Source organism: Podarcis melisellensis, assembly GCF_964234715.1.
Source record: "Podarcis melisellensis genome assembly, chromosome: 13".
Lineage (NCBI taxonomy): Eukaryota > Metazoa > Chordata > Lepidosauria > Squamata > Lacertidae > Podarcis > Podarcis melisellensis.
Genome location: NC_138545.1, coordinates 53,631,946 through 53,659,068, shown reverse-complemented (window position 1 = coordinate 53,659,068; position 27,123 = coordinate 53,631,946). Strand labels below are relative to the sequence as shown.

Sequence of the window (27,123 nt, the reverse complement as noted above, 5' to 3'; positions counted from 1 at the left end):
AAAATTGGCAGGTTTTTCATCATAAAAATACTTATATCAGAATGCAAACTCAAGACAGAATGTGAAATATCAAAAACAATAGGATGCTTTGGAAATAAATATTACTTTTGACAAAATGCAGAAGGAACTATCAGAACAGTTAAAACAACTGAGTGATAAAATAGCTAAGCATAAGAACATAAGAATCAATTATTAAACAAATTAACTGTAAGTTGAAGAACTGGAGAATAAATCCTGAAGAGACAGAAATGTAATATTGACCTTGTTCACATGTAGTGTTAAGCTATGGTTTGTTTTAACCACGGTTTGTTGAACAAACCATGAGTAGACCCACCAATGCCAAACAAACTGCACTTTGTTTTCCCCAAGCATGCCTTGTCCCCCCCCACCTCGTCTTCACTGCCCACTGGTTTATCTTGAACATCTTCATGGTGTGCTCTCCTTCCATTGGCCAGCTGCACAAACAAGGCAGGGAGATCTCCTTGGAGGTTTTCTGCCACATTTGGCAACAACTGTGCACAATTCTCTTCCCCCTTCACAGGAATAGCCAATGTTTCCTCAATATAATACAATCCTTAACCCTTTTCTTTCATACTCATGGAGTGAAAGCATTTTTCTCTCTGCAGGTCTCAAGGCAGCAAATCCACCTTTTCTTTGCCCCTTTTTAGCTAAAGTGGATTGCTGGCCAAATGTGTGACTTTGTAGAGCAAAAAAGAACAGGAGGATAGATTTCCAATAAAGAGTCATAGAATCGTAGAGGTGGAAGGGACCCAATGGTTCCTGCAATGAAGGAATCTCAGCTGAAGCATCTCTACCACTAGTAGCCAAAGAGCAGGAAGCAACATAACAGTGTATTTTCCCCTCACAAACCTCCCTGCCCCATCCCACATGGCAAGTTGTTCCATGCCGTTCCCTAATAAGCCACCTCATCGATAGCAATTGAAGTAATTTCAATGCACAGTTAGTGGCTCATCCTCTGAATTTGCACTTCTCCTACGCTGCAAAGTCCAAGATCTGGGGATGAGGATGAGTTTGCGCTCTTGGACTAGGCTGTTTTGGGGGACGTCCGTGCAGCAGGAGAATTCAGCCTCAGAAGCTGAGGCAGAACCAGCCCTAAGCCCACACCATAAGGAGAAGTGCCAGACTTCAGGGAAAGAGGAGTCAAGGTCTTCTCATGAGTAGGGTCCTGCTTGAATTCCACAGCGGGTGGAATTCCACTGGATTCTGGGTATGGTTCTAGCAACTTTAGCTCAGTGCTAGGCTGGAGGCCTGTCTACCATCACTGTGTCTTGAACCTGGCCTGGAATCCTGACCACCCCAGGATTTGTCACTTGCTTGAACCCATGCTTGATCCTCTGCTTGCCTGACATCAGAGGCACCAAGTTGTGCTAAAGATGGGAGGGGGCAAGACGCATGCGTGGCGTTGGAAGCATCCAAGGGACGGAGCCAAACGCAGCAGCACGGGTTCAATGGCTCCTCCTCTCTTGCACTTGGCCTCCTCCTCCTCCTGCCACCATCACCAGCCCAGGGCTGCTTTGCCCGTCTTTCCCTTACACGACAGGAGGAGAAAAGGTTGTTGGCTCCATGCTCCATCTCCTCCGCCCCTGCTTGTTCTGAACATTGGAAGGGGAGCCCAGCCCCTCTAAGGTGGTGCCTATGCCTGGCATTGGCCCTCGGACTGGCTTTGGATGGTGGTGCTGCTATCTAGACCTGGGACCCAGCTGGGGGAGGGCAAATACTTGTAGAGAGGACTCTCTTCATGGGCTTTGAAATTTTGAGGTCGCTGCATCAGCCAAGTGGCTTTCAATGTCATTTGGGAAATGTGGAGATGTATAGACAAGGCTCCAAGGAAAGGAAAACATCTGAAGACATACATGATATTTATTAAGGATTTGTGGACTGACACTTCTCATACAAGTTGCTCATACAAAAAACTTAGTACCAATGTGTGGTGAAAAGGCAAAAATGCTTGGACACATCTATCTGATTTGTTTTGGCTTTATTATTTCTAGAAACAGAAACGTAAACTGGGGAGAGGTTCTTCCAGCATTCTTGTAAGCTCTGGGCATGCCTTACCTTCCTGATCTCTACAGTTTCTCCTCTTGAACCTGGAACTCTGTGTGAGAAAAGACATTGCTAGTCCTATTTATAAGGTTTTGTGTTTATTGTGCTAAGATCCCCCACAGTTGCTGTGCCTCTGCTTTCTTGTTCTTGGAATAAAATTTGAAGAAGAGCAGAAAGGAAAAGCTAACATTTTCCAAAGGACAGCAGTTCACTCCATGTTGCTTGTAACTGATTTTGAGCCTTCTGAAATAAACAATTTTTATAGTCTGATGTCCAAAAAACCTGACTTTTGAATCACAGCTCTGACTTCACCCATTGGCTAAAAACACTTAATGGTGGGAGCAACCAGGCTGGGTCATCTCACAGAAATGTTTAGGTTGCTGGCATATTTTGCTTTATAACATTCATTTATAGAGGACTGGAGACTTAAAAAAAGGAAAAAAAGAAATGAAGACACTGAATATGTTCAGGTTGCTGACATGGGCCCTAGTGCAATTGCTCCAATTACACCATTATAATATGACAACGGGGAGGTAACAGCAAGCAGACATAACTCCTCCCTCAGCCTTTGTGCAGCCCTGTTAAAACTAGAAGTAAAAAGGGATGCTCTATTATTGACATGTGGTATGTGCCTGGTGAACACGTGAGGCTTGCAAAACCCATTAATTTGAGTAAACCCTGTATATTGCATTCCCTTAAATAAATATTTGATAAATGAATACACCTCTTGCATGGCAAGTGCCTAATGTGATGAATGAGTGACCCTGGTTAAAAGGCATAATTACATTTAATAGACACACCTGCCAAGTGAAGATATGCAAAATAAGTACCTGATATTTTTCATTAACAGTGAGGACTTAAATGTAAGTGGACTGATCTTATACTCCCCCTGCTTTGCTATTTGTAGCACAGAATACAAACCATAGCACATTGCAGTCAGGGTCTTCCACCAGAGTTCCCATACATTGTAGGTATCCTATTGTTTGTTAAAGTGGTCGTCTCAGATCTGTTCTAGGCTAGCCACTGTGCAGTCAGGATTGTGCTGAATATTTATTTAACAAAATTCACTTGTTTGTAAGAAAATCTCTAAGGTGAATCCTGCTCTGCTTAGCTGAATGGCAGGCCACGTAAGCTCTTCGTAAATGACTTCCCACCACTTAACATGTCAAATAGCGGCCTGACCACTTCTAAGCTGCAGGGCGTGTCCTTGAAATTGCCCTCGCATTAAGATTTTACGATAATACCTATGTTTGTTTATTGAAATGCTGAATAGGGTCACTAGGCTACTATCGGGATGCGTTCTGTTTCCCTTTGAAAACTGATGCTGTGATTGTTTCATTCTTGTTCACGCTTAGTGAACTATATGAATAAGTGCCATCAGGGGTGGAGAATCTACAATATAATGTTGTTGTTGTTGTTGTTGTTGTTGTTGTTGTTGTTGTTGTTAATATACCGACCTATACCCAGAGGTCTCAGGGTTTGACTTTCATCTGAATATTATGAGCTCTGCTCTCCTCTCTATTTTGCTCCTCCCCGTAAAATCCTGAAATGGCTCCAGAGTGGAGCACACAATTGGGGTGACTATTCAGCCCAATTGCCGGTGAAGCAAAAGCTGGGAGAACTGTAAGCAGACCTCCCTCTTCCCTTCTTCCTGAGGCTCCTCAGCCTGCTTCCTTGTATCCTCATTCTCATAAAATTAGCTAACCATTTGAACATATGTATGAGATTTACTTGCATTATCATTTAATTAATTTTCTATGCAGCCCTTGCACCCAAAGGAGCCCAGGGCAGCAAACAATTATGCAGCACAACAATACAAATGAAGAAATGAATGAATGAAACATTTACAAATATTAAGAGCAGCTAAAAAAATTATTTAGCTTCCCATTCTAATATGGTAGGAATAGGTGCCAGTCATATGGGCGGAGTACAACAACAACAATAATTACTATTATTACAAATTTTGTATCGCATCATTTTGCAGCTGTGATAATATACGAGATCATTTCGCAATGACACATTGATAATTTTTGTGTGTAAGCTAACATGAACAGCAGATAGTCCAATTCTAATTTTATCAGACTGATAATTCATATTACATCTCCTATCTGTTTCTAATGATGATGATAATAATAATAATAATAAAATATTTATACCCCTAGTATAACATAGCAAATTTGCATGTTCTCTGCATATCAAAATAGCTTCAACATTCATCTGACATTTCCAATACTTGCTATCTAATGCACTATATAACTTATGAAAATGTTCAGGAGTAATGTATCAACTGGAAATTACTGTAAAACAAGTCTCCCAAATTTAAGCACCTATTAAAGGTTAGTACCAGAATCTTAGCTATGTTCTCATGGCAAATGTTATCAATTACACTGTATCTTTTCCCCAATTTAAAATATAGTTTTAAAATTGTTCTTTATAATAAACAATTTGCAATATTTTATACAATTTAGCCTAACACATGCATCTTTTCCAAAGCAATTCACTTTTGGTATACTCATTTTCTTGAAGTATTAATGAAACTAAATATTTCTAGTCAAAAGTGATGAGTATCCACTGGAAGTTCAAAATATGACCGGAAGTAATTGCGATGAAACAGATCTTTGTGTCTATGTTTTTACAGCAGCGTCAAAGTCATACATTTATGCTAAAAGGTATTTAGGGAGGCTAATGCTCAGCTTATAAGTGTCCCACAACTTTGCTCTAGTTTGCTTCTGAATTTGAATGTTTCTAGTCCTTCAAAGAAAAAGGGTCGTTCAACATTGTCAAAGGCTTTCTCCACATCTAGGAACATAAATATTGACGCTAAGCTTCTTAGACGCTAAGCTTCTTCTTAGCCTATGGATTTTTAGAGTTGGAAGGGACCCTGAGGATCATCTAGTCCCACCCTCTGCAATGCACATTTCTAAGGTTCTTCACTCCCCATCTCTTGACTTCCCCCCCCTAAAGTGAAAAATACGCTGCACAGAATTTTACTTATTGCACTTCTACTTCAAATTCCCTTCAAGGAGCTCAAGATGGTATTTTCCACCTCCCCATTTTATCCTCACAACAATCCTGCGAGATTGGTTCCCAGCTCACTCAGTGAGCTTCATGGCTGATTGGGGTCTTGAACCCTGGTCTCTCTGGTCCTAGTCCAACACTTCAACCATTACACCATACAGGCCTTTCAGGTATCTGGGTCCTTTTCATGTATCATTTAATTGCATACTGAATTCAATGGGCCTTTCTCCCTATTAAGTGAAGATACTTACCTGTGGCTATAGGGAGTGTGAGAGTATTCAGGCCACCTGCTCCCCTTTCGCTGGCAGCTCTGCAGCTTTTGCAGCACTGAGTCCTGGCAGAATCCTGAGGGAGACAGAAACACCTGTGGAAACTGCAGAATATTCAGTAAACACTGTTATAACAGGTCACCCCTTCAGGGTTGCACCTTTGGGGTTGCAATGAGGATGAGGGTGCCAGTCCCTTTCTGTTTGTTTCAATTTGTGTTTATGGGAGTGTTGTGGTGGCATGGGATGGATGGGCACTCCTTGCTGAGAGGGAGGAGTTCTGCAGGGAGGGGTTGTGTGACCTCCAACCTATTCTCTGGTGAGAGCTACAGATAGGTAGCCGTGTTGGTCTGCCATAGTCAAAACAAAAAAAATTCCTTCCAGTAGCACCTTAAAGACCAAATAAGTTAGTTCTTGGTATGAGCTTTCGTGTGCATGCGTGTGCATGCACACGAAAGCTCATACCAAGAACTAACTTAGTTGGTCTTTAAGGTGCTACTGGAAGGAATTTTTTTTGTCTTGTGAGAGCGTAAGTTAGGGGTGAACAACCTAGGCGGGAGTGGGTTGCTCTCCTAAGATGCAGTTATGTGATGGGTGGGACTTCTCTCTGACTGTGGGAGTCTCCCACTGGGGTGTGGGTGGGTGTTTTGGAGGTGTTTGTGTTGCTGTCCAAGGTGCTGTCCAAGGCTTGGAATGGAAACGGAATCCCAGCCAGATGGAATCCTTGTGGGTCCCCAGGGCCAGGAAATTAGCCAGTTGTCTGTTCTGGATGGGAATGCACTCCCTCTGCAAGAGCAGGTGTGTAGCGTGAGGGTACTCCTGGACCTCATGTTGTCCTATTCCATGTCTCTGAGTGCCTTTTACCAGCTTTGCTAGCTCCCACCATTCCTGGGCAGGGATAGCTTGACAGCAGCCGTCCTCACATTGGCAACATCAAGGCTTGATTACTGTAATGTGTTTTATATGGGGCTGCCTTTGTATTGTTCCGGAAGCTACAGTTAGTGTAAAAATCTGCTGCACAGTTGCTCTCTGGAGCAACATATAAATTACATGACATTTATGTTGAATGCATTGCACTAGCTACCAATTCAAGCTTTTACTTCTGGTGTATAAAGTTCTATATGGCTGTCTACCAGCTTGTCTGAGAAGCTCTCTCTCCTATGACACCCACACTGTCAACTTAGATCTGTAGAAGGAGAAATTGATGGTGTCACATGACCCTGTCGCAAAACAATGCTGGGGACATGCTTTTAGGGTTGTGGTACCAGGTCTCTGGAATCCTTAGAAACGAAGCTGGTGTCAAACTTCATTTAGATGTTTCTTAAAAACTATTTCCCAAACTATTCCAAAATTAGTCTGTTTTATTGCAAGTTTTTGTTTTAATGCTGTTTTATGATATGTATTATACATTCTATTTCTGTACACTGCTTAGATGCTGTCTGAGTGTAGTGTGGTTTTTAAATTCCTGAAATAAAGAAATAAGTGTTGTAAATGTAACTAGTGTTAAAATTAATTAAAACATTAGTTGACTAATTAACCAATAAAAATGATTAATCACAGAGGTAAAAAATTAATTGGCCTATACCGAGAGGTAAGGTACACTTTTGTGTGTGTTTTTTTGGATTTTTTGTTTTTTGTTTTGGTGTGTTACTGTAATATGGAAAGAAAAAATGATAATAAAGATGGTCTTTCCTTCCCAAAATGCTTGGTAGCTTTAGTTTATTGTCAGTGTTTCCTGGCTTACATTGGTATTTTAACAAATATTGAGTTCCTGGCAAAATGTACATTTATTGAAATCTAATTAAACTATTTAAAAAGCAAATGCTTAATCAACTTCAAAATATTTAGTTGACTAGCCGTGCTTGTGGAACTCATTGAAGTAACCCAAAGAGCCTACCTTCCTCAAAAGGCAATCTTGCAATAAAACAATCGCATTTATAAATCTTAGTATCCCCAATCAAACTGGATAATGTGTGCTAATTTGCCCCAGTTGCGCTGAACAACTTTTCTAAAACAGAAGAAACACAAAGACACATTAGCAGAAAACCTGAGTTGTCAGGATCCGGCCTCCAAGGAGGGTCAGGACTTCTGAATGGAAGACACAGCTTCCTTTGCCTTGTCTTAACTTCTCTTTTCTGCCCCCCCCCCCCAATGCTTTTCTCTGTCTCCTTCCTGATTTGGCTGCTTAGGGACAGCCAGGTAATGGAGAAGAAATTGAAAGGGAAAATACAGGGAAAATGTAAATGAAAAGAAGTTATTATAACTGTTATAATGAAGTGCCTTTCATTTAAATATAAGAATGTAACGCTGAAATGAACTTGTGATCCTGAAATGCATTTTTAATGAGTTTCCTTTTTATTTTGCTGCTTCAGTGGCATATTTTAAAGACCCTTTGAAAAAAGCCACATTAAAAAACCCCACCAAATGCCACAACATGCAAAATTGGATATTGGTTTATTCCAAAACTGCTGATCAGGAAGAGTGGCTCTTCAACACAAAATGTTGCAGTCACTTTATTTAAATGAGTTTGAATTTGCATTGTGATGTGCCATTCTGATTTAGAAAAAAAAATTAGATTTTCAGATCAAATTGACCCAGCCAGTGAAGCGTTAAGGAACTGGCAGGTTTAGTCTGAAAGGCTCATGTTATATCAAACCTGCAGCCGGTGGAAGTCATAGAGCACCAGTTGGAAAACAACTTTCTCACTGAAATCTTCCTCCTGTAACAATGTAAGAGTTTTGTTCTCACATATTTTTCCCTCTCATTCTCCCTGTAGGCGAACGCCCCTTCCATTGTAATCAGTGCGGGGCATCCTTTACTCAAAAAGGAAACCTTCTCCGTCACATAAAGTTACACTCTGGTGAAAAGCCGTTCAAGTGCCACTTGTGTAACTATGCTTGTCGTCGGAGAGATGCTCTTACGGGCCACCTGAGGACCCATTCTGGTAGGTGTCCACGTTAGAAATTCTGGAAACAATGTGCTTGCTGCCTGCCCAGGCCAGAGGTCAAGGGGTGCATCTGCAACTGGTTCAGAGGCCTGCTGGCTGGCTGGCAGGCAGATATCAGATAGATGATATAGATAGATAGATGATAGATAGATAGATAGATAGATAGATAGATAGATAGATAGATAGATAGATATAGATAGATAGATGATAGATAGATATCTGTGCTTGTCAGTTTGCCCCCCATGTGTGCTTGCACATCTTGACCCATTAAGCCAAGTGCAGCCCACCACCATGTAAGCTGGACTACTTGAGGGTCCTTCCATTCTTGCCGCCTGCTTAGGACTTTAAGAACAGGGAAACTGCCGAGTCCTTGGCAGGCCATAATACAAAGCTGTGGGCTGTGTTCTGTTTGGTGGATCACAAATTGCAGAGGTCTGATTTAGGGCCAACAGTTCATCGGAATTATGCATAAGAATGAAGCAATTCAAGCACCGGTCAATGCACTCACAATGTAAGTAGCACAAGGCAAACAAAAATAAATAAATGCTGAGTTTCAAAGGCAGGTTTAAAAGAAGGAAAACTACCCTTCCTCATGTGTTGCATGAAGAACTTGAACTTGACTGAATGTAAGCACTAAAGTGAATTCTTCTGTTCCTGCTATGAACCTGAGGCTGTCCAAATACACCTTCCCAAAGAAAGTGTTAGGCTCAAGACAAAAATGGAGGAAAACTGGAATCTGTGTTTGGAAATAGCAATGGTGTCCTACAACTTTACTACCCTACTACTTCATCGACACTGGGTTTGAGTACTGGCATTTAAAATATTTCTGTGACAAAACTACACAAACCTCCCATCTTCAGTATATGAAAATCAAAATGACTGCTTCCAAACAATTTAAAGAATCAGCTGGGTGCAGCAGGACATCAAAAATGCATTTACCAGTAGATTTGTACTGAACACGTACTTTGAATCAGGATTTGAACAAGTTCTAATTTGTCAGATTTAGGTCCCTTCTTATTAGTGTTCCACCCTTACTGGAAACTTCTACAAGAGAAGGTGGTAATTAAAGCTTGCAATCCTATCCCACTTATCTGGGACTAAGCCCCATTGAATTCAATAGTACTTACCGTATTTTTCGCCCCATAGGACGCACTTTTCCTCCGCCAAAAATGAAGGGGAAATGTGTGTGCGTCCTATGGGGCGAATGCAGGCTTTCGCTGAAGCCTGGAGAGCGAGAGGCAAGGGTGTGCACTGACCCCTCTCGCTCTCCAGGCTTCAGGAAGCTATCAGCAAGCCTTGCAAGCCCGGCGGGAGTTCCCGCGAGCTCACAAGGCTTGCGGGCAGCAGCCTGCAGCCCCGGCGAGTTTCCGCAAGCCTTGCGCGCCTGGCGGGAGGTCCCACCTGGTGTGCGAGGCTTGGGGCGGCAGCCTGCCGCCCGAAGCACGCGGAGCCCTCCAGAGGGCTCCCTGTGCTTCGGGCGAGTGTCCGCAAGCCTTGCGCACCCGGCAGGAGGTCCTGCCGGGCGCGCAAGGCTTGGGGCGGCAGCCGCGGCTGGGGGAAAATATTTTTTTTTATTCATTACCCCCCCCCAAAAAAAAACGAGGTGCGTCCTATGGGCCGGTGCGCCCTATAGGACGAAAAATACGGTACTTCTGGGTAGAAATAGTTTCCTTGTGACATTATGCACCTAGAGTACAAAAAGAGTTGCTTGTTTCTTGTTTCTGAGTGGATCATTGATTCTAGATGTTTGGATCTGCTTGATGCAGTTATTTGACTCTGTTATTATCAGGATTATTTAATTTAGCTTCTATAGTAAATTCCGTTTTCCCCCTGCAGTTGGCAAGCCCCACAAATGTGGATACTGTGGTCGCAGCTACAAACAGCGCAGCTCTTTGGAAGAACATAAAGAGCGTTGCCACAACTATTTGCAAACCATGAACCTCTCAGGCGGCCTCTACCCGGGTAAGAGTACTTAGCAGAAAGGCAAAATTAAGGCCTTGACTGTAATCCGTGCCACTGCCGGAGCATTGCAGGCAGCATCGCCCCCCTTCATGAGGCGCCCAAGCACAGGTACATGAAGGGTCACCAAGGGCAGCAGCGGCACAGAGACATGCGGCCGGGTGCTTTTCAGTGTTGCAGAGAATGCTGGGATACAATCTTCATTGTGAGGTGGGAAAGTACTCTTCAGTTCCCACGGGTGGAGGGGGCAGGTGGAGAAGCCCCTTTGTCTTCCTCTCTGACTAGCCATTCAGGCAAGGGATTCCTGCTTGGCTTTTGCACTCCTCTGCCTTTTACCACCAGCCCCCCCCCCGGATGTCCCTGTAGCATCTTTGCCTTCCTTTCTCTTGCTGTGCCTTTTTGTTTGCATATGCCAGTAGGGATACAGGCATTCCCCTTCCATCAGCCCACCAGCAGGGATGTCAGCAGGAATTCCTGAGCCACAGACACTGTACGATGTGGATTGGGGCCCCAGCAGTTGGTTGGCAAGAGCCAGGGCCTGCTTCACTTCTCCGGGGGCCCTTGGGCACAGGGTATCCACATCACAGGTCTTACATGTAGAGGAAATACAGCTTTCATATATGTGATCCATATGAACAGACAGAGCACCATACTTCAGCATGAGTTGAATCTATTGGAAACCCCCATAAAAAAGTCCAGTTGATACAAGGAACCATCTTGGGTATGTAGTGCAGAATAAACACACCACACTTGTGAAGATGCAGTGCTATTAACAAGGAGTTTGGGGTGAAAGGTTGCCAAGGGGTCTTTCTGAGGATGGAGTGGCATTGTAAGGCAGTGAAACCGACCTGCCCCACAGACCTGCTTGTAAGGAAAAAATGAGCAGGGGGAGAACCTGGACCTCTTTGCAGGAAATCATAGAATCACAGGATTGAAGAGATCCTCAGGGTCAACTACTAGTCTCCCTGCAATGCAGGAATTGCAACTAAAGCATCCATCAGATGACCATCCAACATCTGTGTGACAGCCCTTCAGATATTGGAAGATGGCTATCATATCTCCTCTCAGTCTCCTCTTTCCCAGGCTGAACATACCCAGCTCCCTCAACCTTTCCTCACCCGGCTTGGTTTCCAGACCCTGGATCGTCTGTCGGCCTCCTCTGTACACCTTCCAGCTTGTCTGCTGTGCAGAACTCAGTGGAAACCAGCCCCATAATCTGCCTGCTTGCTAGGGGTATATTTCCTGTCTCTGCTGAATTATGGATTCCAGGGATAGGCATATAGATGTGTGAGGATGCACAAGATTCATTGTGAGTTTTCCACAGAGTTTTGAGGAGGAATAGTTTAGGTTTCAGCCTTACATAATGATATTGTTCTGTTCCTACTCTTCTATCTACAGTCCTGCTACTGTTACTGGATGCCATTGGATGTTTTGGGAAACAAAACAAAATATCATCGCCTGCTAAAAAACAACAACCCTGTTTAGACAAGCCTCACCTTTCGCAGCATCTGGGCAGGCTTGCCTAAACAGGGTTGTTTTTAGCAGGCGTCAAAAGGAGTGCAGTGAAAGACCTGCTTGATCTCAATAGGCAGGGAGTTCCCAAGTGCAGGTGCTGCCACTCTGAATGATTCTTACCAGTGCAGAATGGGCATTACGTGGCACCTTTAGCTGATCAAACTGCTCAAGAGGGCATACGCAAAGTAAGGCCATCTCACAGGTAAAACGGTCCCAAGTTGTTAAGGGCTTTATATACTTAATACACTAATAGTATATAAAGGCTTTATATGCTAATAGTAACAGCTTGACCTTGCCCTGCAGCAAATGGGCAACCAAGACCGCTCTCTGAGCACAGGTGTTCTAGGCTGACAAGGCCTCAGGCCTGTCAGCAATGGTGCGGCAGCCTCGTGAAGGATGTCCCTGCAAGGAGTGGAGAGCCACAGCAGGACATGTGCTGCAAGGAGTTGGGAGGAGTACAATTCTCGCCTTCACTCTCCATTCCCATGCTTCTTGCAAAGCTTGTAAAAATCATTTTCTTTCAAAAAAAAGTACCCTGTTTAGACTTATTTATTAATATAAAATAAGCAGCATTAGCAATAATTATTTTAGAAAGGTTCACATTCTAAACATTCAAGTTAACACAAAACATTTGTGCATTATGAAACCTCAGCTCTGAGGGAGAGGCTGGATTGCAGTGATCTCTGTGCTCCTCCATGGGGAAAGGGTCTGCATTGTTCCCCCTTCTGTATGAGAAATTAAAAACATGATATTAATATATGGTGAATAGATTGTGAGAGATGAGATTAAAGAAAGCTTGTGTGCTTTGTAATATACGAAACTGTGACTCAGAAGCTCAGAGAACCCTTAGTTCCTTTAAAATGTATTTGCTTACATATTTCTAAAGCTAACAGTACTACAAGCACTACAACCTTAAACGCTCCCATACACATAGGAAGTCTTGTAATGGAGAGACAGGGAGACATGATAAGAAACAGAGCAATTAATGTTAATGGCTACCACCACTGCCTCAACAAAACAGAATTCAGTGGAATACACATTTGAGAAGGATAACTCCAAAACAAAATAATTGTCAGAAACCAGAGTCAGGTGTAGGTCAGCAATAAAAAACACTGGGGTCTGTGAAGTTAATTATTCAAACAAACTAAAACAGAGCATGCCTAGTGGTCACAGCAACCCTTCCCAGTAGGTCTTGCTTCAATGATGGCCCTTCTTACCGCTCGCTAAGACTCCTCCCTCACAGCAGGAGGGGGAGACACCCTGGATTCTTCAGCAGCCTGCCTCCTCTTGGCCTCTTAACCCCCTTCTGCTTCTGCCCCAGACTCTGCCTGCTCACTAAGCCCTGTTTCCTCTTCAGCTTCCGACACCTCCTCCTCCCAATCTGCTCCCTCTGACCTCTCATTGTCGTCCCACCACCAACCCCCAAGAGCCTTCTTCCCCAGGGGGTTGCCTAGGGCTTCCCTGGATGGGGCCTCCCAACACTCCTCTGCATCCAACCAGCCTGTGACAATAGTATTAGTATCCAAAACATCATTAAACATCTCCTGGGTTCGAAAATACTGTCATTAAGTGTGTGTGTGTGTGTGTGTGTGTGTGTGTGTGTGTAAAATTGAAGATCACTAGTGCTCACCACATTGGCAACCAGGCAACCAGCTGCAGAGCTCACATTTGACTATTGCAAAGTTCTCCGCCATCCCTTGTCATATCACAACCACCAACTGCAGGTGGTGAAAACGACAGCCTTGCTTGACTAATCTCTGGGTTCACAGAGTAGCTTAAAATAAAGTATCTTTCTTACTAATAAACTTTTGCTGATTTGAAGAGGACGAGCCTTAAATTTCAGGAAGCTTTTATAAGTGTGCCATAGAAGGTAAAGTCAAACACGAAGCCTCACACCAAGTCAGCTTGTAAAACCCACTGAAAGCTAGTTTCAGTTTTAAAAGAAAACATCTCAGGAAGTTAATCTTCACTGGAATCTATCCTGACAAAAATCTCCACTCCCAGGGGACTAAACAAACTCAAATCCATCCCCCTTTAACATTCTTACTCTTTAGAATTGGTTGAGCCCAGGAGTTCAGCCCCACTTTGTTACAGAGCCATAGAATTGGGAGGTAGTCCAAAGGAATCCCAGCTAAAGAATCCCTGACAGATGGCCACCCAACCTCAGCTTAAAAGCCTCCAGCGAAGGAGAGCCTGCCACCTCCTGAGGAATCCATCCCAACAGCTCTCACTGCCAGAAAGCTCTTCCTGATGTTTAGTCAGAATCTCCTTCCTTGTCATTTGAAGCCATTGACTCAGGTTGTCCCCTCTGGAGCAGCAGAAGACTAGCATGCACCATCTTGCATGTGACAGCCCTTTGGATATTTGAGGGTGGTCATAATATCACCTCCCAACTCTTCAGCAACAAGGTGAGCAAGTCAGGGCACCCCCCCCCCTTGTGACCTAACAGATCCCAACTTCCAAAGTTAACTAACTAAAAAACCAACAAAAACAGTCATGAAAGTAGTAAATCAGCAGGGGGGTGGGGCCATCCAGCCTCTTTCACAGAACGGCACACGTGTGATTGCCTGCTCTGCTGGAATCATGGGTTGCTGGGTAGAAGGAGCTCCCAGCCCTCAGGGAATTATTTCGATCCCATTAGTCCACGGTAGCTGGCCAGGAAAAGCTGAGAGACAGAGGAAGCCTTCACAGGTGTGGCAGCTGGATCCCGTTCCGAGGGTGAGCATTGGAAGGGACCCCAAGGCTCATCTAGTCCAGCCCATGCAGTGCAGGAGTCTCAGCTAAAGCATCCATGACAGTTGCTTTAAAAGAGCAGTTATGCTCTCATACCGGGGATGCTCCAGGGAATGAGGGGCTCCTGGTAGGAGGGGATTCATAGGGATGGGCAACCTGCCCATTTTGGTTTCTAATTTTTTCTATCTTCAGTTCAGCTCTCCATAGTTCCACATCAGTTTGCAATTATTATTTCTTGAAATTTCCCACAAGAGAAAATTTTTAAATGTAGTTTTCCCTAATATTTCCCCTAATACTTTTTTAAAAAAATGTTTTCACCAATATATGTATTTTATGCGTAACTTCCGTAGCATTTTTGTACACCTTGGCTGGAGAACAACATTGTAAAATTATTAGAAGTTCAAATTCTGTAGGATGGCTCTGTTTTGGTTTGTGTATGGATTTGAAAAATGCAGATCAGGTAGGTTTGTCTTTCATGAGAGCTGAATTGAATTTCCGACCCAAACCTAGTAGTTCCTTCATGAGGGGTTTGTGGAGATTTCCTGCCTAGTGCAAAGGTTTCAGGTGTCATGTGGAGAGCCTGATAAGACTGTGCTAGGGAGGAGTTATGCTGCCTCTTGACGTCAATGTGATGGGAAGGAAATGTATTCATCCAGTCCTGAAAGCAAAATGTGGTTTGTTAGGTAAGCGCTTGGCATCCAGGACCTTCAGGGTAGCCTTCTCTGAAATATACGGTAACTGGTTCCATGCACAGAACACAGCTCTGTGATCTCAATACACGGATCAGATGGTAGTGTCAGAAGGAGGGGTTTCGATTTGTTAGGCACTGGGGAACATCTGGGGACAAGCCAGGCCTGTACAAGAATTATGGGCTCCACTTGAAGGGGGGATTGCAGAGAAGGTGGTCAAGGAATTGTCTTCATCTGTCTTCACCGCAGAAGATGCAGGGCAGACCCCTGTGCCTGAATTAACTTCCTTGTGAAGAGGTCCCAAGGAAGACACAAATAGTGGAGGAAAACGAAGTTCTCTGCCTTGTTGACAAGTTTAAACCTAGCAAATCAGAGACTGAATGACACCCATGCAAGAGTTCTGAAAGGACTCAAATGTCAAATTGCTCATCTAACAAAAGTACCACGTCACTTGTCCCTAATATCAGCCTATCTGAGGAGTGGGAAATGGCCAACGTAGCACCAGTTTGAAAAAGAGGATCTGGGAAACTACAGGTCAGCTAGTTTAGCATCTGCTCTGGGAAGACTTGTTGTTTCTTTAGCATTGATAAAGATGCAACTGCCAAACATACAGAAGAGCAGACCTTGCTGAAACAGAACCAGCATGGCTTCTGCAAGGGTAAATTATTGCCTTTTGGGGGGGTATTTTGGGAGTGAGAGTCCACAAGAATATAGATAGAGATGATTCAGTTTGCATTGTGTGCTTTAGACAGAGCTTTCCAAAGTTCTCATGTTGGTGACACACTTTTTAGATGTGCATCATTTCACGACACAGTAATTCAATTTTACCAGCAAACCAGAAGTTAAACTAACCCCTTATAAGAGTGTTTGCATGACACACTTGCACACTGCACACTGTTTTTCTAACGTGTCACAACACACATTTTGGAAAGCTCTGACTTAAAATAAAACTGCCCATATCATAATGCCATTATACAAAGCTATGGTGAAAAACTGTTACTGGTTTTGGAATTTAAAAATGGTTTCACAGTGCTAAAACAATTCATTCAGACTATGCCATCTGCTTTGAGAAACTAGCCTTGGATATCCCAAACCTTCTCTCCCTGTGCCTGCCTGTAGACTGTGTCTCAGCAAAGTTGGAACTTTCCATGACTGTTTGTTTAGGATATCTTGTTTCTTTTAATTTTTGCAGTCATGAAAGAGGAAACCAGCCAGAGCGAAATGGCTGAAGACCTGTGCAAGATGGGATCAGAGCGATCCCTTATGTTGGACAGACTAGCAAGTAACGTCGCCAAACGTAAGAGTTCTATGCCTCAGAAATTTGTTGGTAAGAGTTAAATGTTTGCTGCCTCCTTTACATGGTTGGATTTTTCAATTTTGTTTTTCTTTATTGCAACAGGAAGAGCAAAGTAATTAACCAAGAGATTCAGTTCCAAGCTACTCCTAGCTCCAGTCAGTAATTTGTGAAAATTTTGGATCAGTCATTTAAGTAGCACTTTCAATCTCGGAAACCTTTGCAGTGTTTTGTTTGTTGCAACATGATAAAGCACATATAAGATTTCAGATATATATCTGAAAAGACAGAAACAATTCCTCCTACCACATCTTTTTGTCTTTTGAAAGTTTCCAGTGGCTTACCTGGGGCTTCCAGTGGTCTCTTGTCCAGGAAGTGATCAGGGTACACCTGTTTAGTTTCAACAGCCGCACAGAATCATGTGCTCTAAGATCATTCACTAGACTGCCGAGTGCCCTTCCCTATCAGAGATTCTACCCATTTCTGCTTCTCCTTCTCTAGGGCACTTTACTGGTCTATTGCTTCTCCCACATTATCACATTCTCTGGTGTGTGTGTGTGTGTGTGTGTGTGTGTGTGTGTGTACACAAACAGAGAGAGAGAGAGACATACATATTAAGTTCACTAACGCAATTGTGTTTACTTTCAAAACATCTATTGGGACCAGAATTGCCAGGTCCTCTATGGAGAAGGTGCGCTGTTGCACGTGGTGTTGCACAAGAGAGTGGGATAAATCATCTTCTCCTGCCTAGTTTTCACTAAAATTATGATATCCCACTTTCCATCAGTGCATTCAGAGTAACCTAACAAAGCATGAAGCACAATACAACAATACATAAAATTCCATCAATACAAATTGAAGCATTCAAAATAAATCCAGGTGCACAGCACAAATCATAAAACCACACAAAAATCAGAGTTGTAGAGCATGATTTCTTACTCCAAGCATTTTCGAATAAGGGAGAAAACCTTCCTATAGAGGAGAATGAAGTGGCCAGATAAACCTCCCTATTTTACTTTTATTTCTTTACCAAATTTGTAGACTCCCCTTCATCACATCATAACGATCCCACAGCTGTAAGATATAAAGATATAAAGCAAGAATTAAGAAACCAATCAATAAAATGCAGCATCATAAGAAAAGATAAAGCTTAGTAAGCAGCTATCACCAATTTACTCCAAATGCCCATGAGAATAAAAATGTGTTTGCTCGGCAGTGGCAGCCCACCTGAGTTCCCAGCACCTGTGCCTCTAGGGGAAGGGAGTTCCACAGGAGCCACAACAGAGGAGGGCTGGCTCTTGAGCCCACCTGAGACATGGCGTTCCAGGTGTGGGGCATCACTGCTAAAACAGCTCTAGCCTTTGCTGCTCCTCGGTGGGCTTCTGCAGTTGGGCTTCTCTTGCAGAGCCTCCTGGGTGATCTTAACACATGGCTGATTGAATAATGTCCTAATAGACTTTCCTCATGGGGACGCGGGTGGCGCTGTGGGTTAAACCACTGAGCCTAGGACTTGCCGATCAGAAGGTCGGCGGTTCGAATCCCCGTGATGGGGTGAGCTCCCGTTTCTCGGTCCCTGCTCCTGCCCACCTAGCAGTTTGGAAGCACGTCAAAAGTGCAAGTAGATAAATAGGTACCGCTCTGGCGGGAAGGTAAACAGCGTTTCCGTGTGCTGCTCTGGTTTGCCAGAAGCGGCATACTCATGCTGGCCACATGACCCGGAAAAACTGTCAGCTCCCTCGGCCAATAAAGCGAGATGAGCGCATAACCCCAGAGTCGGTCACGACTGGACCTAACAGTCAGGGGTCCCTTTACCTTTTAATGGCAGATGCAGAAATGTCCCTGACATATTTTTTCCTTGCTTTCCCCCAGATTTGATTGGTAGGGAAGAGGGAGGCTCCATAGTCAAAGTACACGTCTATCGCATGAACGAACTAAGGAGATTTGACGAGAACATTTTTTGTGAAGGTGGTGCCCCGCTTTGGGATGAGGGCAGACTCTCACTTCCTTACCCTCGTGATAAGAAGAGCTGCCAGATTAGAAGAACAGCATTTCCTGTCAGTTATTCAGAGTGTGGTGAAAGAAGATACCATAATGACAGTACAAATTTAGAGAGGCACAGGCTCAGCTTCAGAAGGTAGGGCTCATGTCAGCATAGCACCAAGGGAGCCCAAATTCCCCCCCCCCGCCCCAGCTTTGCTTTCTTCACAAAGCGGAATCTAACTTGCCCTTTGGATGATTTTATTTCTTTGTTCTCTTTTGCACGATCTTTATGTGTCATCACAGTTCAGTGTAGTCTGTGCTTAATTTTTAGAAAAGGGGATGCCTAGATTCAAGTCTGAAATCTCACCCCCTAAATTTAACCCTTTCCTCCATGCCATTGTCCCAGGATAAATGACCTCTCCCTCTTCTCTCCCCCCCCCCCCCGCTGTGCCATTTGTGCCATAGAGGTAAATATGCAGGCGCATCCAGGCTGCCTGCTCCTTCTAAGGAAAAACAGTTTGGGGAGAGGGTGGCTTTCAGCGGTGGAAGAGGAAGGGCATTTAGACTTTCCTCTTGCCATCACCTCTCTTCTCCCTCCAGCTGGCTTTCCTTACCAGATGTTTTTGCCTCCACAAATGTGCATCTGGAACCTCTCTGAGAGGAAGTGGGGAGTTGCAGCAGAAAAGTGGTGGAGGAGAGAACGTTCCCTGCATGCGTCTTGCACAATGAAAACCGCCCTTTCCCAAAGGAGTCTGCATGCAACTTGTAGCTTGGCCCTCATATTGAGTCCCTGCTACCTGGCCTGCCCCCCTGGCCCTGCTGGGCCTGTATTGTGTGGGCAAGAGAGATCTCGGGCTGAGTGCAGGACCATTGCAGGGGTCTCCTTTTCTTTTCTGCTTCAGTCCCGCCCAGTCATGGCCTTCATTCTGTGCCAGCAAAGACTGGGCAGCCTGCTAATTCCTATGGGGAGGAGAACTGGGTGAAACATTTCTCATCCCACCTGCACTTCTCTGTGCAGGATCATCAGCAGGCTGTGTTTACAAAGGGACAGCTGCTGCCGGGGGGGGGCATCTTGCCAAGCCCAGCTGATGACCCACAAAGTTCACCCTTTCTGATAGGAATCACTAACAAGTAAAAGGGATTCCAAAAACAGAAGGGAGATTTGACATAGAATTACCAAGATCCTTTTGAAATGTGTATCTGTGCTGATCAGGAATGTAAAGAGGCAGCAATTTCCATCCCTTCCTGGGTTCATCATGGGTCCCTCACAATCAGGGCTGTTTCTGTTCTGCTACGGTTCAACTTCCACTAAAGCTTACATTATTTGTCTCACTATCTGCAATGGCTGAAACATATGTAATTAATGACATAATTAATTTCAGTGTAATGGAAACGTCAAAAACAATGCAGAATGTAATGTAATGTAAATGCAGAAAGAAAGAAATAATGTGTGGCCTTAAACAACAATAGTGACTTATCATTCATATTCGATTGCATGATTTCTGTTCATGGCCTCTGACAAACAGGCAGATTGTGGGAATTTCCAGTCGTGTTTCCATTTTTGATGGAAGTCTCCAGCATCCTTAGTTGGGATTACATAAGCAAAATGATTTGCAAGGCTGAAATGAAATATTATCATTCTTTTTTTTAAGAAAAAAGATTCAATTTTTTAAATCTAGATTTTGAGATCAGTCACTGGAGTCCATCTCATGTATCAGTTTCTGCAATTAATTTCAAATGCCAGTCTAAAGAACTGGATATAGCCCATAAAGTTGTTATTGAATATCTGATGTAGGGGATTCTGAATCTGGAATAATAAAAAATTGCTACTTAAATGATAAAAATGGCGACTTAGTTCATTTAAGACACCAGTTTCATGCCATTAGATCTAGGAATAATCAATATAGCATTTATCTTTAAATATCTAGACTACTTTTTTGACCAACAGTGATCTTCCAACAATGGCTTCCAATCATGAAACAGGATAAATACAGTTAAAAGCATAAGGCAATTACATTGTTGAATTGCATACCACATACCAATTTCCATTACAAAATATTTACATCTCTACATATTTTCTCATAATAGCAAAAAGATAGCAGCAGGGCCTGAAAGCTGTGATATCTCTCTGTGTTGATTTGTCTTGTGTTCTGCAATGCCACGCTCAGGTCTGATTAATGGAGATGTTTCAAAGGCATTTCAATCCCAAGCCTAATTTATGACTATTTTGGATTGCAGGTGAAAAATGTGCATCTGATGTTCCTTATGATGCAACCACCAATTTTGAGAAGGAGAATGATATGATGCAGACCCATGTCATAGACCAGGCTATTAACAATGCCATCAGCTACCTGGGGGCAGAGTCCTTGCGCCCGCTGGTGCAGACCCCCCCAGGAGGCTCCGAAGTAGTGCCTGTCATCAGCCCCATGTATCAGCTTCATAAGTCCCTTGGGGAGACCAACCTGGCCCGATCCAATCACGCCGCTCAGGACAGCGCGGTGGAAAACTTGCTACTACTTTCTAAAGCCAAATCCATTTCTTCAGAAAGGGACCCTTCACCCCTCAACAGTCAAGACTCCACTGATACGGAAAGCAATAACGAAGAACGCAGCGGCTTAATTTACCTAACAAATCACATAGCACCCCATGCACGGAACGGCCTCTCGATAAAGGAAGAACACCGGCCATATGACCTCCTAAGGGCAAACAGTGACAGCTCCCAAGATGCCCTCAAAGTAATAAATGGCAATGGAGAGCAAGTGAAAGTTTACAGATGTGAACATTGTCGGGTCCTGTTCTTGGACCATGTAATGTACACCATCCATATGGGCTGCCATGGCTTCCGCGATCCTTTTGAGTGTAACATGTGTGGCTACCACAGCCAGGACAGGTACGAGTTCTCCTCCCACATCACCCGAGGAGAACACCGCTACCACATGAGTTAAAGCTACTTGTATAGAAATTGTCTGGAGCTCTGTGAAAAGCAGAAGGCCAGGTCCCTGGAAATGAACTCTTCTCATAGCATGCATGCACAATTCAGTTTTCTACTCTTAATATTGATGTTTTTATTGCAAATATAAGTCACCCAAATATAGTAAAGTAGGAGTTTTTGTAGTTAGGTAGAAGAAACCCATTCTTGCTAGCACCGCCCCCCCCCCGGCTCTTTTCTTTCATCAAAGGCCTTTATTTGGGTATGAGTGTGCACAGTTTTGGTTGGAAACTAGAAAAACAAAATTAATGTTATCTTTTTCTGTGGTGACACTCTGAAAATACACTTCTTACACCATACATAAATTACGATTTCCTATAATGATTTGGTACATTCACTAATCAACAGCAATAATCCACATTTAGAGTAGGTTTAAAAAGCTCTTAGGTTTTTTGGGTGGTCCCAGCCGTATTGAATCACCTCTCAAGCAGAATTCGTTTGAGCCATGATCTCCAAAAGCTGAACAGCACAGGTGTCATCGTTGTAGATTATTCAGAATGTCCTTAGTTTTGGAACGGAGCGTGTCCAGAAGAATCCTGGCAGCATTGCCTCGAACCACATGGGTGGAGAGCATGGCTGCTGCTGCTGTGCTTGTTAGGAGTGCTATTTTGTGGGGTATTCTAAACGGTCTCAGAAAAATCTGAGTTGCAGCCTTTGCATCATTTTATGGGAAAATGGACTGCTCTGGTCAAACCCAGACTATGTAAATGACTATGTAAACCCAGGGGATTATGTGTAAGATCCAGCAAAAGTTCAACCCAATTCTTATCCAGATCCAAATTAAGTCAGTTGGAAACTCAGTCTAAAGAAGTACTGAGGGAAAGGTCCTTTGTATAGGCTCACCGGGTTGTATGTAGGAGCCTGTCCTCTATCACAAACTACTTGCTGAGATTATAAAGCAATTTCTAATGCTGTGAATGTGAATGAGGGGGAGCAGTTTCCCTATTTTTAAGGTGTGGGGGGGAATCGCCACACCTGTGCAGTCTACTGTGGATCTAGAAAGGGATCATTGGGATAGGGCTATTTTGCAGGAGTCAGTCTTTGAAGTGCAACTTCCACATGACAAATACTGCTGTTGTCAGGTTTAGGCTTAGAAATGATGGAGTAAATAAGGTGGTAAGTTAAAGACAAAAGTTGTATATGTAAAAACAACTGTGCAAGGCTGTTTCAAACACATTAGATGTCTTTGTGTAACACACACACTCCAACACATTGCACAGTTTCTGTTGGTGGATTTAGCACATAATTAATTAACTTCTTGTCTGCCTTGGCAAGACACTTTTAAATCATAAGCTGAATCTTCTTTTTAATGAAGCTTCTATTAAAAATGAAAGTGCACGGGGTTTGTTTTTGGTCTTATTAATTATGGCGGGGGTAGTGTTTTAAATCCCACAGTTAAACTGCATCTGCAGAACCCACACTTTGCCTATTTCACACTGGAAAGTGTCTTTCATTTCCTGTGTATCTCAGCGCTGCCCCACGCTTGCTGAAGGGGTCTTGCACACAGGACTCAGCAACAAACCAGAGGGAGCTGTTTTACACACACATGGTATTTTAACATGCAACCTTTCTTTAAGAATGCACTGAAAAAAAGTAATGTGTGAAGAAACCTCAGCGGGGATGCTGCACAACGGCACAAAGCCATCACTGATCCACCCCATTCCTTCATTCCCAGCTGTGACTAGAAACCTATTTTAGAGCAGCGCTCGATGTCACCTTTATAACTGAGGAGAATAAGACCTTTATAGTTACAATTTCTGGTTGGGTCAGTTGCAAAACATTATCAGTCTTATTCAGCCATTTTTTTATCAGCACAGGCAGTTTTGTGCGCTGTACACACAGCTCTCCCCTATCTGCAAGGATTACTCTGTTCATTTCAATGGAGGAAACAGATCCATGTCCACATTCCTTTGGCTGTGCAGCTGCGCTCCTGCCACTGAACTCAATGGGCACACGTTTGGTGCAGTGCAGTGCTGCTCTATATATGAGAATTTGTGCTGCTTCATGCCATTTTTAACATCCATGCATACCAAGTTCTGTGTTCATATGTATCATAGCTGTACTTAAACAGATATTAATTAATATTAATTAATACGTTATCAGTGCCGGTGTGTTTCTGGTTCTAGGTTTTTCTATTTATGTTGCAACCAGTGCTTTTTTTTCAGGGGGTGCTTGAGTACGCAGTATCAACATCTCTTTTGTTTGGGAGGGGGTGTTGTTAAAAAGTGTGGCACTTACTGTAACAACTTCATGGTGAGTACAGTGGTACCTACATACACTTACATACTTCAGGTTACATACGCTTCAGGTTACAGACCCAGAAATAGTACCTTGGGTTAAGAACTTTGCTTCAGGATGAGAACAGAAATCACGCGATGGCGGCGCGGCAGCAGCAGGAGGCCCCATTAGCTAAAGTGGTGCTTCAGGTTAAGAATAGTTTCAGGTTAAGAACAGACCTCCGGAATGAATTAAGTACTTAACCCGAGGTACCACTGTACTGGCACCTATTTTTCTAGGGAAAAAACACTGATTGCAACTAAGTACATAGGTACTGAAAGCAAATACAGTTTAGTGAGTTAGCATATTAGTAAGCTACCCTTTATCAGAATTTGTGACCTGCTGTCTGAAGTGTCACTTCTGCCTCCTCCAGCCTCACCCCTCCACACACACCAAACCCATAATGTCGTTGTTTTGTTTGAAAATGAAAATGTCCTGGTAATTTCTTTTTTTAAAATGTATGGTTTTGAAAAACTGGACTTATTTTATTCTGGATTACTTATACTCTCAGAAAAGTGGGTGGCTTAGTTCACATTGATGTTTGTTATAATAGATTGCCTCACATCTGTAAATAACAGCAGATCAAAAAATGCTTTTCAAAAATCGCACAATGTCCCTACTTTGGCTTTGGCTGTTTGTACTTGTACTTAACACATTTTTTGTTGTGGATTTATATTGTAATTGCAGTTATCTTTTCGGAGCAATGTATTTAAAACAAAATGAAGCAAATTTCATAAAAAAAATCTGAATGTTAGTAAAGTTTTGTCTGAAGACACAGACATTTCCTTTTGTAAACATGGGATACTTGGAATATTTATTCTAGGAAAGAGAAAGTGGGGCCTGTTGGGGCTGTGGTGGATCCTTGCATTTACAGCGTGCTGAGCTAGGCCAGCCTCTGGCCTGATCCAGCCCGGCTGCTCTCACTGCTCCTTGCAACCTTCATCCTTGCAGCTTCAACCCACCAAAGAGCACCTTTATGGAAGGAAGAAACCTACAATGGCAACCTCCCCTCGTCAGGGAGCTGGAACTGACATTTAGAGGCAATTAAGAGAGACTATTCAAAGGCCAGCAACCGCCAGCAATTTTGCTGCTGGGTTCAACAAGAAGCAAACCACATTTTCACATCAGCTTCTAGCCAATAATATTTTTTAAGTCCTCTTGGAAGCTTATATTTTTAGTGTGAATTTTGCCTAATATGCACGTTTTAGCAAAAACAAAATGCATTTTATTTTCACTAATATATGCATTTTCATGCACACTCCACTCTAATATATGCATTTTATTGGACACATGTGAATTTTGCAGGCTGGCTGTGTTTGGGTTCGCATATGGTTTCAGAAAGTGCACATTGGGTAGGTTTGCCTTTAAATGCAAACTGACTCAAATTTCTCTGCCATCCCTATGTATTCAGCTGGAGGCAGGGATGGCATATGAAAAAAAGCTCTTATAGAAAGCTAGCATATTTTCCCCCTTTATATGCTAGATTTCTATGTGTAGCATTTTGTTTTGTTCAGATATGACCAGTATGTGCAGTCTGAAGTGGTACAGTCTAGCAAGGTTCCACTATATGATTTTGACACATTCCTTTGGGGAGCATAAAGCCAGACATAAAGTCAGCTGACTGCTGGGGTCAATTCGGCTTCAGGGTACCAGGATTTTATGATCAGTCCTGTTTCCCTACATTCCTTGTTTTGTTTGAGCCAAGATTCTGAGCATGTGCAAAGTGCTCCTCTTAAATGCTGAGTCACCACAAAATGTAGAAGCTTCTGCGTCTGACTGCATGGCTAATAGTGAGGCAATGTGCAAAAATTCATCAGTGTTTACATTCACAGTAGCTTTATTAAGTCATTACTCTTTGAAAATCAAAATTTTAAGCATCTTGCTAAAGGTTTGTCTTCAGCGTTGCTGTGTAGCGTTATGTAACACTGTAGTTAGTAGCTTTCTGTAGACCACAGCTGTGATTAAAAAACCAGACATGCAGGGAGTTTGAGCAATGGCAGTGGCCAAAGAATACTGTCTCTTGTGCAAGACGCTTTACACGCACACTCGGTCCCACGGCCAAATGCGTGAAATCCTCTGCTGAGGCTCACCTTACAAATCAAATCGTTAAAAGTTGATTACACATCTCTGATCAGTTAACCAATCACATTAGAGATTTTAAAGCCTTGACATGGGCAATGCTGGGGGAAGGGGAAGAGACACTCCTTAAAGGACTTTGGCCTTAAGGGCATTTGTGCTCTAGTCCCAGCACCTGGAAGAGGGTCCAGCAGCTCACTGGGAGCCAGCGCCATGTCTTCAGCATCATTATAATGTGGCCCCACCTTGCCTCAGAGGCAGGGCCGGCCCACTCATAAGGTAAGGTAAGGTGATCCATGCAGATAGCAGATTTGGCCTCCAAGGAATGTATTGCGCACTGCCATCGCCACAGGGGCAACATCCACTGTGGCACGCTTCTTGGAGGCCAGATCTGCCACTCCCAGTCCACAGAAACACCCCAGGAGGAAGCTGGTCAAGGCTACTGAAAGTTGTAGAGAGGTCAAGGGAAATAAGCAAGTGCTGCCTACCAAAGATGAACCGAGATGGATTGGGCTTCACCAGATCTGCCTCAACTGGGCAGCTCAGACACCAGTGACTTTGCCCTCAAGCTGCTCCTCTGAGAGGCCTGCTGTCTCTGCCCCAGGGTGGACCTTGTCGGTCCATTTCCCACCTGGAAGACCTCTTGTAAGGCAAGCCACTGCATGGGCACAAAGATGGCAGAGAGAAAAAGCTTCTTTGCTGCCCCCACCGCCACACAGCAGGCACATAAAACTATTAGAAACAGTCAAATAAAATCGTGATGCAAAGGCAGGTTCCTCTTCTCAGGATCTCGGAGTCCTAGAAACTCCTGGAAGCTCTGGGAGGTGCCCTGAACGTTTATCTTTCCCAGCCATACTTTAAGGCTCATGGGTGGCAGCAGGCAGCCGCCAGAGTTGTTCCTGCTGCAAATCTCACAAACCAACACCTTCCTGTCCCTTGGGAGAAAAGTGAAGGTTCTGGTTTGCAAGCAGCTCAGAAAAAGAAAAAGGGGAGAGAGAAAAACCACCTCACAGCAGATGACAGGCCTGGGCTGGCCGGGTGAGGAAGTTAATCAGCCTAGGGCAGCCTGTTCGGGATGAGGCCCAGCAGATGGTTAGTCTCTGAAATGGCAAAACGGGAAGCAGATGTGGGGTCTGCTTCTCCCCACGCATAACTGGGAACCAGCCGCTTGGGGAGGAAATTTGCATAACAGGGATAAATTGGTATCAAAACTACCCCCTTGAAATGCTCTGCATGGATCTGGGTGCAGTCAACGCTTTTCACTTCTTGTTTTCCAGTCTCTGAGTCTGGCCAGATTGAATTTTCATTTTCAACCT

At 43.6% G+C, this 27,123-nt stretch overlaps 1 protein-coding gene across 5 annotated transcripts in view; it reads left to right on the top strand.

The window, feature by feature from the left end:
* The window catches only part of IKZF1 (IKAROS family zinc finger 1), a 77,243-nt gene extending 54,446 nt beyond the window's left edge, over positions 1-22,797 (top strand). For 3 of the 5 annotated variants that reach the window (XM_081885845.1, XM_081885844.1, XM_081885847.1), the window contains 4 exons: positions 8,125-8,292; positions 10,132-10,257; positions 16,384-16,518; positions 20,704-22,797. In XM_081885845.1, coding sequence (XP_081741971.1) covers positions 8,125-8,292; positions 10,132-10,257; positions 16,384-16,518; positions 20,704-21,410 — 1,136 coding nt within the window. In that variant the 3' untranslated portion in view covers positions 21,411-22,797. The remainder of the gene's footprint in view (positions 1-8,124; positions 8,293-10,131; positions 10,258-16,383; positions 16,519-20,703) is intronic. The other 2 variants (XM_081885846.1, XM_081885848.1) reach the window with 1 other exon arrangement.
* Positions 22,798-27,123: the final 4,326 nt, after the last annotated feature.